The 17,529-nt window shown below is 37.3% G+C and overlaps 4 protein-coding genes across 4 annotated transcripts; all 4 read right to left on the bottom strand.

Annotated features, from left to right (window-relative positions):
• Positions 1-3,713: 3,713 nt before the first annotated feature.
• LOC113681308 (uncharacterized) lies at positions 3,714-7,907 on the bottom strand. Its single transcript, XM_027198396.2, has 5 exons — positions 7,573-7,907; positions 5,765-5,924; positions 5,490-5,641; positions 4,730-5,107; positions 3,714-4,380 (listed from the first exon to the last, which is right to left on the bottom strand). Exons 1-5 carry the CDS (start codon positions 7,628-7,630, stop codon positions 4,097-4,099), a joined length of 1,032 nt encoding a protein of 343 aa, XP_027054197.2. The 5' UTR covers positions 7,631-7,907; the 3' UTR covers positions 3,714-4,096.
• Positions 7,908-9,473: 1,566 nt separating this feature from the next.
• On the bottom strand, positions 9,474-11,085 carry LOC113681293 (uncharacterized). Its single transcript, XM_027198377.2, has 2 exons — positions 10,962-11,085; positions 9,474-10,089 (listed from the first exon to the last, which is right to left on the bottom strand). The coding sequence occupies exon 2, from the start codon at positions 10,083-10,085 to the stop codon at positions 9,588-9,590; it is 498 nt and encodes a 165-aa protein (XP_027054178.2). The 5' UTR covers positions 10,086-10,089; positions 10,962-11,085; the 3' UTR covers positions 9,474-9,587.
• A 200-nt stretch (positions 11,086-11,285) lies between these two features.
• On the bottom strand, positions 11,286-14,004 carry LOC113681292 (thiol S-methyltransferase TMT1A-like). The gene is made up of 3 exons (XM_089192814.1): positions 13,421-14,004; positions 12,046-12,079; positions 11,286-11,940 (listed from the first exon to the last, which is right to left on the bottom strand). Exons 1-3 carry the CDS (start codon positions 13,955-13,957, stop codon positions 11,645-11,647), a joined length of 867 nt encoding a protein of 288 aa, XP_089048940.1. The 5' UTR covers positions 13,958-14,004; the 3' UTR covers positions 11,286-11,644.
• Positions 14,005-14,867: 863 nt separating this feature from the next.
• LOC113681291 (prolactin-releasing peptide receptor-like) lies at positions 14,868-17,144 on the bottom strand. The gene has a single exon (XM_027198376.2). It carries the CDS (start codon positions 15,937-15,939, stop codon positions 15,007-15,009), a length of 933 nt encoding a protein of 310 aa, XP_027054177.2. The 5' UTR covers positions 15,940-17,144; the 3' UTR covers positions 14,868-15,006.
• Between the last annotated feature and the right edge of the window lie 385 nt (positions 17,145-17,529).

Here is a 17,529-nt window from a genome sequence, read left to right as displayed (position 1 = left end):
AAGGAGAAATTCCCTCTTGGTCACTCATGGGAGTGAAAGGGTGAAATCGGGACCAGAAATACCTTTGCTTTGAAATTCGCCAATAAAGTTAAATTTGAAAAGGCAACTCGATGTATTTTTCAAACAACAGCAGGAGGAGAAATTTACTTTAATCACGGACAAAAATGAATATTCCATACAAAACTCATTTCCGTGTTTATTTTTGGATCCTTCATATGTAAACCTACCAAGAAGGTTTATGTTTCAAGATCTTGAATATTAAATTGGCATAATTTCATTTTACCCACCTCAGTTTAAATGTCTTCAAGTTCTTAAAGTCACCCTAGAGTCACAGCTTCCCTGTTTTATCTGTTATGTAATTAAAAACAAAAAGCGCCCTGTGCTGAACAAGTTTCGATCATTCGTTCTTCTAATTGTTTTCATGATGTACCGCATGTTTAGATACAATAAAGATTCGTCTGCCGTTGAATATTCACCATAATATACCTTGGAGTCTCAGCGTGTTTAAGATTCTGGTAGAATAACAAGAACATTACCATCTGTCGTTCAATTAAGACTTTTTTTTACTTCTCATAAATATTAACATCCCCTTTCGGTGAGGAAAATGCATTTGCTTTCTTTATCTTCAAATTTGATCTTTCCTCTTTTCTAATTTGGCTCATAAACCTTTTAATCTTATGAAAAGAAGGATTTCCCAAAGATCCCTTATGCGTCACCCTAAGTAATATAACAAAAAAGGGAATATTTGGATGGAGATCTCGCTGATCAGTGTAGCCTATACACTCTTCTAAATATTAATCAAATTGAGGCAACATATCGCAAACAGCACGTACAACTCGGATCTACTTTGGAATCATGATCTACGGAAACTTTCAGGACGAAACCCTGTAATGATGGAGTGAACATGGGAATTTAATTACAAAGAAAAGAGTTTTCTACCATTTTTTAGGAAGGGGGAAAAAAATAATACTGAAAAAATCCCTATATGTTCAAACAAATTCAATCTTGTTTGTTCGATGATTGGAGTACGTAATTATCGTCTTAAACTGGATTTAAAAGGAAGAAAATGTAGTTCTCAAGATATCTGCAAATGAACGAGAGCAAACGATTGAATCAATAGATCATAAGTTGGGTGTAAATCGTGATTTCATCCGATGCTATAACCGAGAGGATACAGGACACAAGTAAACAATATAAGTGTGGAAAAGGTTGTGGTTATTCATCGTGGTGAATAGCAATAAAAAGCTAAGTTTTTCGTTTGTCTCACGATGTAGTCACGTGTGATGTAGATCGCGACGTTTGCTTGCAGACACGCGCGGTGTAAAGGAAATCAGACAAACATACAAACAAGTCAAACAGGTAAACAAATATATAAAAGCAATACAACACGAGAAAGAGAAAAACCTATGAATATCAATTACTTAACAGAGTTACATTTTGGGTCATTTTACCGTCCTAGTTACGGATTTTAGATCGTCCTAATAAACCTCATTTTATAAAGTTATCCATATAATCCTAGGACTTGGGGGTTCATTAGGTTGCAGAATTGCTTTTAGCAGTATACGACTTATGAATCTACTGCACATGCCATAAAGTATAATCATTTATCTCATGATGTTGTCTCTTCCGGTGTAGATCGCAAAATTTCAACCGCATGCGCTAGGAGTCTTTCCCAGGTGATAACGGTCGCCATCGATACGCGACATGCTATGACAGGGCAAGTTTTTCTCTCGCCAGCTGCATTTTTGTTTTCCATGTTTTTTTCAAAAATAGTTAAGTATTTCGACAAAATGATCCTAGTCTAAATTTCTTTTCTAATTAACGCAAGCAATTATCCTAAATTTAAGATGTCCTTTGCTTTAAAGCCAGAAAGTCAGACTCGTGAGCTAGTTAAAGCTTTTGACGTTAAGACCTTAATGTTAGAAACTGAATAAGAGATAATCAAACGAAAAATTTTTACTCTCTGGTGAAAGGCAATTGCAAATTAATTGCTTATCGGACCATATTCCTGTCAAGAGAGAGATCTGATCCCCCTCAGCGGATTAGATGTCTTGTTTTAAAGGTCGACAGGAAAGCATCGGTTGAGATAGTATGGTTACGTGTTTTTTGGCACGAAATGCATTCTAAATACATTTTTGAAGATCCTCTGTGTAGTTCTCGGGCTAAGACTTATTTTGAACTGCGTAATGGTACAGTTGTGAGACAATTAAGATTTTTTTTCCTAAACACGATCCCTTAAGCTTGCGTTTTATATCACTGTCGTACGCACTGTTGCCTGACTTATGTCGAAGAAATAGCGTTCCTTTTTCTACAGTGTATCTTCATGTAAAAAAAAATGAATAATAAAAAATACTCCCTTGGAAGCCAAGAGTCATATTTACCATACGGAAAGTCTGCACGCGCCCCTTTTGTCTCGAGAATCATGGAGGGCTGTTGACAATGGAACTTGACCTTTTTTCTGCAACATTGGTGACCAAATTCGTTTAGGATTAAGTTTAAAATATGCTTGAAGTTCGTCTTCATCTATCAAGTAGCTCAGACGCCGCTAAACAGATTCGAACTTTGAGTTGATTGTATATACCTCTAAAAACATGTATATCTTCAGATCCTCACCTGAAAGATTCGGCGGAAAGATTTTGTCTCAAGATAACACTGAAGTGAAATGAGATTGAGAGCAGAACTTCTGATCTGTGGTATTGATCTTGATTGAAACGAACGCTAGCGCTGGTTCAGAAACTAAATTAAAATTTGAACGGCATTTATAATTAATTTGTTTGCTTTCACACACAGCTGATTTCATTATATACGGAATTCGTTTGAAACAAAGAACTTTTGTACTTTCTTGAGTTTCGAATATTTTACGATAGCTACATTCTATTCCCTACTTTTAGCATTGAAATTAATTCATTGTTTCTAAATAGATCTTTTATCCCACAAAATTCTAAAAATTTCTGAAAAGAGAGCAAATTGAAGACACTTACGTAGGAAGTTACTTTTGCTCTGTGCAAAGCTCGTTAGATTCTGGGAAGCTGAAAATTAAATGAGTGTCGAATTCTCAACTCATTTTATCGACACCGGAATAGGAGATATTCAATGACACAATTTATTTGCTTTGAATATTTGTATAATGAGAAAAAACCTTACAGCTATTGTTTCAACAAATCGACCTTTCGTTTTGTTCCTGATTGGAAAATTAATTAAAAAGGAAAATTTTACACGTATTCACATTACTAGAAAATTGGTGTTGTGAAAGATAACCAAATTATTGTTTTACTTTCTGAAGAACTAAAAGAAAAGAATTGAAGTTTTGCCCTTAAGACTTCTTAATTATTTACTTATTTGATTTCGAGAAAGCCTGTCATTTCCTCCTTTACACTTATGCTAAAAACATATCGGAGTTGATTTTTTCTTGTTTACTCCTCCATATCAGCTGAACTATGCCGTTTATCAACCCATCTTTATTGGGCAGGAAAATCTGTACGCTTGTCTGAGAATTATTGAATCTGTATCAAGAAGATATTACGAATTGACTGTATGAATTTTTCACAGTACACGTTTGAATCTTATCACGACAGCGGTAAGCAAATTTAAGGGAAGAATGCGTTGCTTAGCAACATTGCTCATCTTCAGGCACGCTGAAGAAGTTACTAGCGGACAACAACTTAAAGTGCGAGTTCTTCTCTCTCAGCACAAGTCAGAATTAAATCAACAACTTGACTTCAATGCCAAAAATATAATTGAACATCAGATGGATTTTTTTTTTTGGCAGGTACAAATATCGTAAGAGGTTTTTGATGGACAATACACGAACTAAGCAATGACACTAAATCGACATCACTTTCTTGCCGTCACTTCTGATACAAGTTTTCTTTCATATCACGTGGCAGTCTGTGTTCTTCTCAGGGAAAGAGAAGAATACTCCTTGGAGAGTAGAGATGTCAGAGGCAGTTTTTTGCCATTCGGCGCCTTCAACAATTTGCTGTCTCCTATTTACGTCCAAATTGAGCCATTTCGCAGAACACCACGGTTCGGGAGGGGAACAGTCATTTTTTCAACAAAATTCAAACTGAAAAAAAAAAACTCGAGAAACACTGATTTACAGTTGCAACCTCTCATAGTATTTATAATTGTTCCGTCGATCAAATTTTGCCCAACAATTGTCTCTAATTTCGTCATTCAGCTCGCAGACTCTTCCTGAACTCATTAATTCTCGACCTCCAGTCGGTAGATATTCGAAATTAAACGACACACAATTGCGATAGAGTAGACATTCACGTGCACATACAGTGACGTCATCGACGAGCAGGCTGGTAATCATGTGACCTGTGAAAGCAGCGTCTGTGGCATGCTGGATGAATGTTCCAGAAACAGGGCTGATGTCTGAAATGAAGAAGTATTAAAGTTGATTTCTCTTTTTTTAGTCGCGTCCAGTTGAACTCAACCTTTCGTGGACTCTATAAATTCCCGGTTCGAGATCTTAGGTGTTTGAGATTTCCCGGGGTAGAATAATTGTAATAACTACACTCCCTAACCCGAACGCGGCCCACGTTTGAGACAATTGGAATATCAAAATCCAAGATAGCGATATCATTGGTCAAGAATTTCGTCCTATCTTGCCGACCCTGTAGGGAATGATTAACCTATTGTGGTCCCCGCCGTAACCTCCTTCTCCCTGGGAATCTCCCTTTTGTAAAGTGAAACACGGATATTTCTATATCTATACCCTCACCTCTGGGCGCGATGCACAAATGATCGCAGCTGTTAACAAGACATCCTTGTAACTTCCATTGACTTGGCAATCTCGTGGCACAGATGTGTGTCATCGAGTTTGATTTATTTTGCTGTGTAAGAGGTAAGTTTGAGAAGGAGCTTGCATTCAAAAGGCCTACCACAATACATTGGGAAGATTTTCCGCCATTTGCACTCGACACAATCGTGTAAAGGAACTGTTCCAGTAGGCGGAATGCACTTTTATTTGTTGCATAATACAAGTCTCCTTCATTTTTTTGACAGTACTCCTTCATTTTATTCTCGGTTGAACTGTAATTTGCAGACACAAGAAAACAGAAGTTATCCTGAGCCTTCCACACCATGTTACATCCAGGAACTATGAAAAATAAAGTGCAGAAAATTTGATTGCGTATATTTATTACATTTCATGTTATTTTGCATTAAAGAATACTAATTTTGCCCATCACGTAAGTAGAAACTGAATTTAATAGAACTGATTCCCCGGAAAGCTTGCGAGTAAGTTGAGTTGAAACAATCTTTATACAGCACTGTTACTACTCGGTACTTTTCTTTCTGAACTATCACACGGGAACGCTTTACCCACTAGCCTTTTTAAGTTAGAATCACCTACTCACTTCCGTAAAAAGACTCCCTTACGCAGTTCTCAGAGTCACATGTCGCGCCGTTTTAACGTGTGTATGTATGCTTTTTTTTCCAACACGGAAATGGAAAGTGGTAAACAGGTCCCTGTGTCTCACCTTGATGACTGTAGTCATAAAATTTGTACACAAAGTAGGTAGAATCCAGGCCTACTCCTCTCACGCATCTCTTATCCGGTCCGTCACGACTGTACGTTTGATCAGCGGTTGCACCGGACCAACATTGTCCATAATAACGTAGTCCAAAATAGCTGAATCCGAAGCAACAAAGAAGTAAGATAACGTAGTATTTATACCCAATGAACAACATACATAAATTCATAAATTAAGTGCAACGTGACGTGTATTATAGAAACAGGAGATCTAAAAACAACCTGAGACTTCTGTTGTATGCCAAGCTTGCGCACTGTTTAATTACAGCCTCGATATTATTCCAGTTCATTTCTGGGCGAAAATCCTTGAGAAGCAGTGGCATGGGGCGAGGTGAGGTACCGCTGTCAAGGTAGCACCCTACGGGCTCAAAAATTGGTACTCCTAGAACGAGGTGACGAAAAAGAGAGGTAAAGTCATGTTGAGTTGCAATCTGAACGTGGGTTAGAATTCATTCGATGATTACGTTACGTTCTTTATGGATGATTAACGCAAAAGATGATTCTCTTAGTAGAGGTTGCCACCGATAGGAGTGGGACTGACATGTGAAAGAGCACACTTCGTTTGGGTGTAAGAAAACCAAAACCAAAGTGATCACAACAGCCAATCGCAAAGACGGTAAAAACCAGCAAGCTGCTTGAAGCACGGGAAAACGTGAGTGACCAAGTTAAACTTTGCACTTGATTGGTTGAGATTGTGGCGTAAATTTTATGGACCAATCACAGACCGAGGTGAAGCAAAACCAATATAATCCCGGATAACTTTCCAAACTCGTTTGAACATTACTCCAAAAAGCAAACAAGCGCCTACTACACGGGTGAATAGAACTTTTTCGTACGCTGATGAGCTAACTCGGAAATGCTTAACAAGAATTTTTCACCTCTGAACAACTAAAGAGACAAAATTCCCGCATCAAGAGTTTGATATTCAGTATACTGTCGGAAATAAACTACTCTTTTGGCTCATGTGTAATGTATTTTGTAGCAATTATCTTACTAAGTGTCGGTGAAGGTGGTGGGTTTCTTCCGAGCCGCAAAGCAGTGAGGTAAATTTCCACCACAATGTAACTTCACTTCGTGAATAATTGTTTAATATAACATCATTTAAGCCGTTTTAAAATCAATGACGACCGATAAATCGATCGATTTGAAACAAAGCAGCAACAATATCAAGTCAATCAGTATATATTTCAATAATTTTGCAACCAGTAAGAAAAAGAAAAACTTGGACCAGTTCATGAGTCAACGAAAAAAAATCTGGATTTTTTAACTTCCCTGATTGGATGAAACTTTGACCCAGTGAAGTCCCAAACGGAAAAACTTCAAAGTTTATTTTGAAGCGTGAGCGAAAATATATCAACGTCAATAAGATTTAACATTTCAAGGATAACATCAAAAATAAATTATATTTGAATGTTTGTTTGCGTTTTCCGTTTTTTGTTCCCTTATACTGAAAAAAAATTCTTTACACGACTTCAACCATAAATATATGTATTGCGCTTGAAGAACCTTACTACAAAATTTCCTGAAAGTGGCTTTCATTTACATGCAAAGGTCATTAAAAAAGAAGATAAGAGGACACAAGTCTGAACCAGAAGCTAACACAGAAGGGAAAGGGATTAAATTCATAAGTTGAAGAAGTCTTGATGGAATGATGGGTACCCGAAACTGATATTGAAGGGCTTGTAACAATGAAGTTTTCATCGTAAACGATACATGAAGTTAAACATTATGTTATTATAAAACGATAAATCCATTTTACACAACTGAGAAAGGTATTGCATTTTTTATTTTAAAATGAACCCGTCTTAAGCGAAATAAACAAACAGAGACCAGCATTTTAATATTTGGATACCAACGATTCGAACCCACTTGTGCTTTTAAAGTAATGGTTAACGAGTAACGGATGGGTAAATTTTAGCGTCGTCATTATAAAAAAAGGAAAGATTCAAACTAGCAGTTAAGTTATCAAAGTAACATAAGTTGAAATTGAGTAGGACTATGTATTGATTCATCGGAAAAGCTGTACTTACCTTGAAGCAAAGTAAACGCTTCTGAAACAACAAAAATCCTCAATATTAAAAGAAACATTCCGGAAAGATTTTCCTCGAGAGAAGACCATTAAAAAAACGCTGTGGTCGATCAAAAGGCAAGAAAACTTTCTTAAATCCAATCCAACGCGTTCAGATTTACTTTGAGATATTTAAACGTCAGACTGTGGTCTCTTGTCAATTAATAGCAATCATGAAACATACATACATCGGAAACAACTGAAAATTTAGCCACATTCAGAATACGCCCATATACCAAATTATTGTTTCAAATATGAATTACACCGCTTCTATTTATTGTTTTCTTAAAAGGATTCACACCTTTCTGATCCTCCGTTGAATAAAGATTCTAATCTAAAATTTGTTACAAAACAAAAAATCCTTCAAGATATTTTTTCCGCTCTCAGATTTGATTTTAATCTCCATATGCAGCTTTTTACATAATTTTTTCGTTCGCAAAATTCGCTTCGCTTCCTGTTAATCTATTTTTCCAATACACCTGTCACTTTTTCTCTAGAAATGTTTGAACTAAGTTTTCAATCAAAGTTAAAAGGGTAATCAAAAGCTGTTCTTATTGGAGGATGTTGGATCGATCTTAAAAGCATTGCTGTAATTTTGGTGCCAAGTGTTGGCAGACAGTATTAAAAGAAAGCCTGCAAAATCCCGGAATGGCTAATGAAGGTATCAATGTAAATGTATATTAATAGCTATTTCATGCACTTTCATTGAGAATTGTCACCTTAAAATCAGGCCATTGATTGAAGAAAGGAAAGGGGTTATTGCTTAGGCTGCTGTTTAATAAATCTGATACAATGTAGTCACAAGGTAAATTAACAGTCCTGAAAGGGGCCTAAAACCAAGAAATAGTTTTCAGCTCAGAGCACAGACTGATTTGTTCCACAAAACAGAATATGTTTACAGCTTCTGTTGTTTGACACTCTTCCCTTGCACATGTATGAAAAAAAAAAGTGCCTTTTCCTTAAAAGGTCCCTTTAAGTACTCAAAGGAATGAAAGCGTGCAGGGCTACCTTTGGGTTCACATACCATGGGAATATTGGCCTGACTACAAGAAAAGGGTAAAAGTCCCAACCCTTTAGAACTTAACACCGATTATTTACTTAAGTAGTAGCCTGAAATCCTCTCCTATCCAGCTCTGTATTCAGGCAAAATTTTCCTTGAGAAAGAAGATAATGTTACATTATTTCTTCTTTCAATTGACCTAAAGTCTATTTGCAAAGTGCAAGTTATTGACTATTTTTCCTGATGTATGCTTTGTCTCTTATTTCTGAGATGTCATTGAAGTTTCACTGCACACCAGGGAACTAGTTGTATACAGAACATATGTAATGTAAAATCAGACCAAAATAAGATTTTTCAATCAGCATTAGTAATTGTATCTGGGGGGCATGGGTTCTAATCCCGAGGAAGCCTGAATATTTTCAGCTTTCTGTGATTACTCAAATTAGAGCTCACCATCAACAGGTCAAAAATTGATATATTTTAATCAAAATTGTGACTGACCTCCACTAAAACAAAGCATTAACAGAAAAATATTTCATTGCCCCTGATATAAGGGTTTGTAAATCTGGGAGGAACTCCATTTTTTTAAGCTTCTATGGTAAAAGTGTTTTAACCCTTCAACTCCCAGATCAAATTTGTAATTCTCCTTACTGTCAACCATAAAATTCTTTTAATGTTAGTTCAGAGAATTTAGTATTGGATCAACTAATTATCCCCAAATTGATATTTTTCTTTATTCTCATCACTTGTCTGGTTGATATTGCAATGATATTGTGAGGAGAAATTCTGTCTAGGTCACTAATGGGAGTTAAAGGGTTAAGTGTAGCTTACCTGTGAGGATAATTTATTTCCTCGAGCAAAAATTCCACTTTTAATTTCCTCTTTATTGAATCAAGACATTTAACCAGTGTTAGTAAATATTTAATTAGTCTGAAGTATTTTGACGCGCCAGAATTCAATTTAAAATATTATACAATTCAAGCATTTTCTTCCCAAAGTTCAGTAACAACTGGAGATAACTCCCTTGCCCTGGACTTCTGTTGCTCTGGTGTCAAATATTTAAAGCCTTTTATTTCACCTAGGCATTTCTCTGAACCACAGTTGCACTGGAAATGTTCAGCCATATCATATTCTGTTAGATTGTAGTCAAAAGTGATTCCTTGGCCCTTCTTGATGTTACGAGTGGCCACCATATGCCAGCAGACTTCATGATTGTCACTTAGGGTTGGAAATGACACTTTGCGCTTTTCAAAGATAAATTTTGCATTGCTGTCACAAGAATGATTGACATATTTCATAACCCCTTCAGGAGTCACATGCTTGTTTTTCTCAACATGCACAGTGTGAGAATCTGGAGAATTTTTCACTGCACCCCACAGATCAGTTAAAAAAGACCCCGAGCTGATATCTTCCAGTGCCTGACAAGACAAGAAGTTCACCTTGACTTCAATAACTGCCAACTTTTCAGAATGCATCCCTCTATTGATGAGGAAGAGAGTAAGAAAGAAAGAAATTACTCCCCAAGAAAATCGAATCTGGTAGAACCCAGAATAAATGGCAAAAGTTCTAGGATAATTAGGTTTTATCACCTGCGTTGATCATGCTAATTTTAGACTCTAACACAAATGACAAAGGGATAATGTTTGAAACATCAGCTTTATAGAAACTCTCTATGGTGGTCAATTTACATTATCAACCCAGCTGATGAAACCAAATTTTCTTTAACACCCTTCCCACCCCACCCCCCCCCCACCCCCATTCATCCCCCTGATGCACTGTACTGTGTTATTTAGCTTTAGCAAAGCTGTTACCCAGGAGTATAAATGGGGTGTAGTCGTCTGTCTAGGAAACATAAATTTTGCCAAGTGGAATAATTGACAACAAAAGAAAATCTGTAGAAAGTCTATGTTGCAGGTGGTTTAAAAGTGTCCTGACCCCCAATTTAATTTCATATACAAAATATTACTCTGAAAGTAGCCACGAAATTCTGTTGCTATATATTGAATATTTGTTTTGAGTTTTAAATTTCATGTAAACATAACATTTATATTCCTCTCTAAGTTGCCGAAAATTCAGCCATCTCTTCGACTAGTCGAATTTAAGATCTTTACTTCAGAGCAAGGCTTTTCTCTGATCTTAATAATGGTTCGTCACTCAACGAGACTGACAAGATTTCCGTAAGATTGTATACTTTTGAAAACTTAAAACAAGGCGCCATGAATTCGATTCACGCCGTTACTTAAACTATCCACCCGATGATCATGAGCAGGAGAACAAGATGCAATAACCTGTTTTGACAGCCCACATATGTAGTAGCACGTGCTTACTTCTTCACTAAAAAATGTACTCACCAATTGACAGAGAGTCGTTTTTTAAGCGATCAGATTACCTTTAGAAGTGCCAAGTGAGCTTTGTCGAATAATTTAAGCAGGTTAGTCAAACCACGCTTTGTTATCTCAACTAATTGGGATCCCTGGGGAGAGTTTAGACTATAATAGAAAAAATTTAGAATGGTCCGAAGAACTACGGGACTGAGGATTCTACGTTACAGAGTTAATAAAAACCCTCCCAAAATTCCAGAAGAAAACACCTCAATATCATTGCAAATTGATGAACGTGAAAGCAAAAAAGAAGTTAAAGACATAACAGAAAGTTGTTTGCACAAAAGCTGTCAGTCTTGTTAAGCAGTAAATTTTTAATGAGACCAAACGTTAATTTTACATGTACCACAGTAACAAATTTTCTACAACAAATACAGTTTTGAGAAGGAGGAATTACTATTATGCTGATAATTTGGCACAAAGTGGGATTGAATCCAGAGAAATATTCACAATCAATCGTGTAAAAGGAAAGGTAAGCAGTAATAAAGAGTTCTGTTAAAACTCCTTACCACTAAAATAGAGCTCGAGAATCTAATGTTAAATTCAACATTCCTTATTTTCTTTCTTCCTTGTTATAGTCCTTCCAACCGTTCATTCCCTCTTCTTTCAAAAGTAGCCTTCAGAATATTCATTTGCTATCCAACTTGTTTATGTCACAATTTTTTTTTCTCTTCAGACAATTGCCCCTTTTCTGCAAGGCCAACTAACCATATATTCACAAAATACAAGATCACTCTTGCTCGCCATATTGAATATATACTGTTTGGTGCAGAAAACATTTCTTGTGAACAACTTGCCTGGATCTTTTCAGACTGCACCCATCTGAAGCCACCATTGTGTATGTAGGACAGAGTGTTTTGATTACAGCAGCATCCATCATACAATGAAGGCCATATGCGCAATTTGGTGACAAGATGTTGAAGAAAGTATTGGCATGTCCATGGCTTAGCTATCGCAAAACGGAGAAGTGAAAAAAACTTAGTGTTTTGTAAGGGGGTAATTCAAACATTAAAATGTTAAACTTAAAAACTGTTCCTGAGGTCTTAACACTAACCAGCAACATGCTCCAGAAAATAAAATCTGCCACCCTGAAAAATACACAGAAATTTATTAGCAAAATTTTCATTCATCAATTGTGGCCATTAGATGAAAAAAGAAAAAGTCAATAAACAAACAAATAACCAAAGCAAAACAGAATGATTTGTTTTAAGACCAACTAAAATGAGTATGATATATCTGAGCCAGAAACATTCGAATCCACAAAACCAGTTCCAGTTTTGATACAGTGTCCTTTTTATAACCATCTGCAGTGGCATATCTAGGATAGGGACCTTAAATACAGGGCCTTGATGACCCACTTATTTTTAATTTCCTTAGGTCAAGGTATTTAGTTTGGACTCAGTTTCCAGCATGGTGCACCTGCCATCCTCTTCACACCATGGGTGGCACCTCTAAAATACTCAAAAAAATTTGTGCCAAGGTATTGATCTGCCACTGTTCCTACCTTACAATGCAAACTGTTGGGTACAGGTCTCTGTGGTGACCAATCCTGCCACCCCTTCCCCAGCCATCCCTGTTAACAAGGCTAGAAATGCTCTCAGGCACATCAAACTTTATTAGGATAGGTCAACTTAAGGAATAAGCAGGGTTGCTAAGCACTGAGAGCATCATGCAGACTCATAATCCCCAGGTCCCAGGTTCAAGTCACACACTGGCCACACATCTAATTTCTGACATTTGAGTGCCATGGGAACGAATTAGTCAGAAATTGATATTCTGATGGCACATTGAAGAGTTTCGCATGGCATCATGGAAGTTTCGGTTTATTCAGGCATTTGACAGGAAAATTGATTCTAAGTTCATCAGTCTTATGTTCGACCACTTTCTTTTCTGTATTTGTTATAATTTTTGGTATTCCAACTCCTTGCAAAATGTCATTACAATCATTTTTTTTGTTAGTTTACCCTTTCCTCAGATTGTATCAGGATGCATATACTAGAAAACTGACTGACTCATCCTAAATAAACTTTTCACATTAAATGTCTCATGTAAGTGTAGTTAGAATGATAGATTTGTTTCTTAGTGTTCCTAAGTTCAACAACTTGACAGGGCTTGTAAAGAGCTTACTGGTTTGCCTTCTGTCACAGTATGTTTTAGACGTATCATATATGATTTGAATTATATGTAAAATGATACTATTTAACAAGGCCCAATGTTTTAGCAGTATGTTTGCCACTGAGAACAATTACCATCTTTAAATGAAAGCTATGACAAATATTAATCATTAACTATCTTGATACCCACAATACAGTTTCGTTCTATTGGAAAAAAATATATTACTGATTAACACATACCCTCCCATCTCCACTCCCCCTCCCCTCCCACCCCTAACATATTTCCACACTGAACACAACAACGCAAAGACTCACAGGCATCAAAACTCTCTTCACTTCTGCGATGGTTTTCCTCATCTGAAGATCAGAGAGGTTACACAACAGCTTCGCACAAACAACAGCGGCGACAGAATTGTCTTCTACACCGATTTCTCCCTTACAACTCATGTCCTCCGCCGAAGCAGCCACAAATTTTTTCAGGTAAATTTTTCTGCCAGCTTTCTCTAAGTTTCTCTTGAGAGATTCTTCGACGTGTGGGTTCGAGTCAACAGCAATAAGTGAGGTACCTTGGGGATAATAATCGAAGTTTGAACCTGGACCGATCCCTATTTCCAAAACATCGCCTTCCATTGATCTCAGGTGCTGCTCAAGGTCTGAGAAAAGCTTTCGTTTCAGGGGATCAAAAACTCTTCTGGTTAAATTTACCCATTCGTTTTGGCTTTGAGCAAAACGTTTTTTGTACCAACTCGATGAAGTCACAATTTTTATCCCAGCTGTTAAAACTACTACAATGGAGGCCACAACCAAAAGTGCGTTCCAAATCCCCATTACTAATGGTAACTCGATGGACATTAGTTTAGCCCTATTCTCTCACATAACCTTGCGCTCCCCACCTCCCCTCCCTAGGGCTGTATCTGTGCAGAGTTCAACTTGAACGTACTTGAAGTAAATACGACTGCGCAGAAGTCCAACAACAGGCTTTTTCTGTATTGATCTGTTTTCACTTGACTGAATAGGTAGATTGGCCTTGCTATATACAATGTTTCATGTCTGAGGTATGGAGCGAACAAAAACAACTAACAGACAAACACTTTAACAAAAGGTAATTTAGTGTTAACAACTGAGTTGAAGACGTAAATTGGCCACCGTAAAGAGTAAAAAAGCTTACGTTTCGAGCGTTAGCCCTTCACAAATCGCTCTGACGAAGGGCTAACGCTCGAAACGTCAGCTTTTTTACTCTTTACGGTGGCCAATTTCCGTTTTCAACTCAGTTGTTAACACTAAATTACCTGTTATACTCTCCCACCGACGCAGCACCAGTTTCTTTAGAAACTTACCCCTTTCTACGCTAACAAAAGCGCGAAAAATGGGCTCTTAATTTACATCACAGCCTCTCAGCGGTAGTGAGGGGGTACTTTTCTCACTTCGCACCATTCCACCCTCTCTTGTGATCCATGCGCGTTTCAAAAATTATAAGACAGGAAATTTTCTTATGGGGGGATTCATAAAATACCTGAGATACTACAAGGCCCCTGATTGGTCAGACAGAAACCCATCGTTTAACTGCTAAACCCATTCCAAAATTGAAGTTTCTTTTATAAATGCAATATACTACACTTTTTAAAGGGCTACCGGCGCGCGTAATAACCCACTTGGGATGTTAGGAAAACATGCATGGAATATCATGCTGGTAAACAGATAGAAAGTATGGTCTGTTACTAATGAAAATACGGATGAAGACCGAAAACTGAGACTGTGGTAATAGTGTGAATTCAGGTGTATTTTATTTACGACAGTCAGTTTATTACTGTGTTAATAACAGTGTTTTAATATATTTTTTTCATTGTTCTATGTCAAAGGAATTTGCAAAATCAATGTCGGCATTCAGCGGCTCATCAAGGCTACCTGGTTAAGACATCGTTCCCAGAATTCACAATATGGATTGTTTGTCTCTTAGCACAGAGACACCTTATGCCTGTTCTGTAGTTTGAACTTTGAAATGCGTAAACCACTGGATTTAGAGAACAGCTACAGTACACCAAGAAATAGGAAACTTTGTAAAACAAACTGTGTGATGAAACATTTATGGCTGAGACTAAAGCGAATGGCAAAAAACACACTATAAATAAAACAGTGATAGTTATCAAAAGTTTGACAATCTTTTTCTTGCTTTGGATATCCTTTTCTTTGACGTTTTCGCCTTGATTTGGGCTGGATGATAAAATGTCCCCGCGCAAGATTCCACTAACAATGCGAAAATAAAAAACGGACATTACAAGCCACGAAAGGAGAGTGAGTCCTGCCAAAGACCCCCAGTAAGCCTTCGAAACGGAGGGTTTCCAGTCCATGTGGCAGCTCTTTACTTCATCGACGTATTTCTGTTCGACAAACAGGGGCAAAACAAAGGCGATTGAGAAAATCCAGATTAGACTAACAGCTAAATAAAGTTGTTTCTTTCGTAGGCGAAGCTTAGTATTCATTGGCTGAAGCAGAGCGTTATGTCTGTCGATGGATATCAATGTCAAACTTAGGCCAGACACTAACAAAGTTACACCAGCAATTTGATGCATAGTGACAAACTTGCAAAGAAAACTTCCAAAGGCGTTTCTTGGATGATGGTCCACTGCAAACTGCAACAGCACCCCAGGAAAGCAAAAGAGAAGAGTGACTACATCGGCAACGGCGATGTTTCCGAGAATGAAGTTTGTCGTTGTATGCATTGAACGAGTTCGTTTTACCACGGCAATAAAGAGAACGTTTCCAGGTAAACCAGCCAGAACCACAATGGCATATAGAACGACAAATATACAGACTTCTGTGAAGTTTGTTTCCATGAAAATACTTTTTGCCTCGTGGGCCAACGTGAAAGGTGTTCTTTAGTTTGACTATTCAGCTGAGAATTGAAAAATTAACAACTGGTCTCATAATAGATATAGTCGGCTTGCATTTTTTGTACGTGACTAACAAAAGAATGCAGACAAAAGAAACTTCTTCATTTGCGTATGATGTTCTTGACATAAAAGAATCACGAAATTGACTAAAAAACAAACAGTTCGTCAAGTTATCAGTGACAAAGTCGAAAACGCACCTAGCGAACTTTTGACATTTTAAAATGTTTATAAAGCTTGAATTAGTTTTCTTTGTGATTTAGGCGAAGGAAAAAACTGTTTGCTCACTATAACGAACACAAGACGTAAGCAAAATGAATTGGAGTCACGAACACAAATGGAAGTCATATAGCCAATCGTGAACACACACAGTTTTTACAGTAAATTAAGAATGGGTTTGTCGCGAAACTGATTAAAACTATCAGCAGTTATCACAGTGTGAGCGAAATGAAACGCAATGTATGAAAAACAAGTTGCAGTTCATTACCATATCTAGTTCCTATGTGATAAACAAAACATTTCCTTGGGGAAATGAAAAAAAAATTTTTTTTCATTATTTCAAAGCCGCTTGAACACCACTTGTCAGTTCTCAGCTGCATCAATTTTAAAAAAATGGGGTCTTTCTACTCTGCAGTAGTCAAAGTAACTTTAATTAATGAAAAACATCTCTTCCTTTTTCTCAGTAGGATTTCAACTTCGTGGAAACCTCGCTTTCTGTTTTCCCACTTCACCAAAGTGATTTCAGCGGCCTATAACAATCTCTTCAGTTGTACCAGAGACTCTTGTGAAGCAACCATTTCAAGGCGCTTACTCGTTAAGTCTCATATTCTTGTTCAAAGTCTGTTTCACTTCCCGCTGTAAACGTGCCGCACTGAACTGTCATTCGATATGTTTATTCCGATAAAGGCCCATTTAAAATAAGAAGTCGTTCGCAATTTCCCGCAATGTTTGAACGTTGAAGGGAAGTTACAAATAGTGCAAATAGAAATCATTAAAAAGGAAATGAAAAAAATAAACATTTAAAACTTGTTTTGTATTCAGTCATGAAAATTACACTTTCCTCGATTGCTATTGTTTTAAAAAAAAGCTCCTTTTTTCCACTAATGCACTTGCCAAGTTGTTGTCGCACTTTCAATAAGCCAACCACATTCAAAGTTGTAGTTTAAATCAGTTACAAGGGCGAATTTTTATCAAGTCAGAGCAAAAATCCATCCCTTTAAATCATGCATAAAATACTTACCGGTGTTGATCATATTATCGACTCAATCCGGCGGTATAATATTCTTCCTTCGATAAGATGTAACGATAAAGGTCGATAAACCATTCGCACGTAGTCTCCTTCTGGGGTCTAAACTGTTTTCATTCATAAACACGTCCCAAAGTTGGGCAGAATCTGTCTTTCTGTAAAGAGGGGTGGAGGGGGGAGGGGGGGGGGTTCGGGATGAGAAGGGGGGGGGGGGAGAGGAGGAGGAGGTAATTACAGGGGATTGAGGGAGGGGGTGAGATTCCGCACCCGGGTACTTGTGTCGTGTGCGT

This window comes from Pocillopora damicornis, chromosome 13, assembly GCF_964200805.1.
Source record: "Pocillopora damicornis chromosome 13, jaPocDami1.2, whole genome shotgun sequence".
NCBI lineage: Eukaryota > Metazoa > Cnidaria > Anthozoa > Scleractinia > Pocilloporidae > Pocillopora > Pocillopora damicornis.
The sequence above is the reverse complement of the archived record's forward strand: the minus strand, read 5'-3'. Positions and strand labels throughout refer to the sequence as shown.

Excerpts from the sequence above, each read along its gene's own strand:
- LOC113681292 (XM_089192814.1), bottom strand. The coding sequence starts at position 13,957 with ATGTCCATCGAGTTACCATTAGTAATGGGGATTTGGAACGCACTTTTG. Across the intron at positions 12,080-13,420 it reads TGAAGAGAGTTTTGATGCCT|GGTGGCAGATTTTATTTTCT; the intron begins GTGAGTCTTTGC and ends TGTATTTTTCAG. Across the intron at positions 11,941-12,045 it reads TTTTCTGGAGCATGTTGCTG|CTAAGCCATGGACATGCCAA; the intron begins GTTAGTGTTAAG and ends GTTTTGCGATAG.
- LOC113681291 (XM_027198376.2), bottom strand. The coding sequence starts at position 15,939 with ATGGAAACAAACTTCACAGAAGTCTGTATATTTGTCGTTCTATATGCC.
- LOC113681308 (XM_027198396.2), bottom strand. The coding sequence starts at position 7,630 with ATGTTTCTTTTAATATTGAGGATTTTTGTTGTTTCAGAAGCGTTTACT. Across the intron at positions 5,925-7,572 it reads AGCGTTTACTTTGCTTCAAG|GAGTACCAATTTTTGAGCCC; the intron begins GTAAGTACAGCT and ends ACCTCGTTCTAG. Across the intron at positions 5,642-5,764 it reads GCATACAACAGAAGTCTCAG|CTATTTTGGACTACGTTATT; the intron begins GTTGTTTTTAGA and ends CTTCGGATTCAG.
- LOC113681293 (XM_027198377.2), bottom strand. The coding sequence starts at position 10,085 with ATGCATTCTGAAAAGTTGGCAGTTATTGAAGTCAAGGTGAACTTCTTG.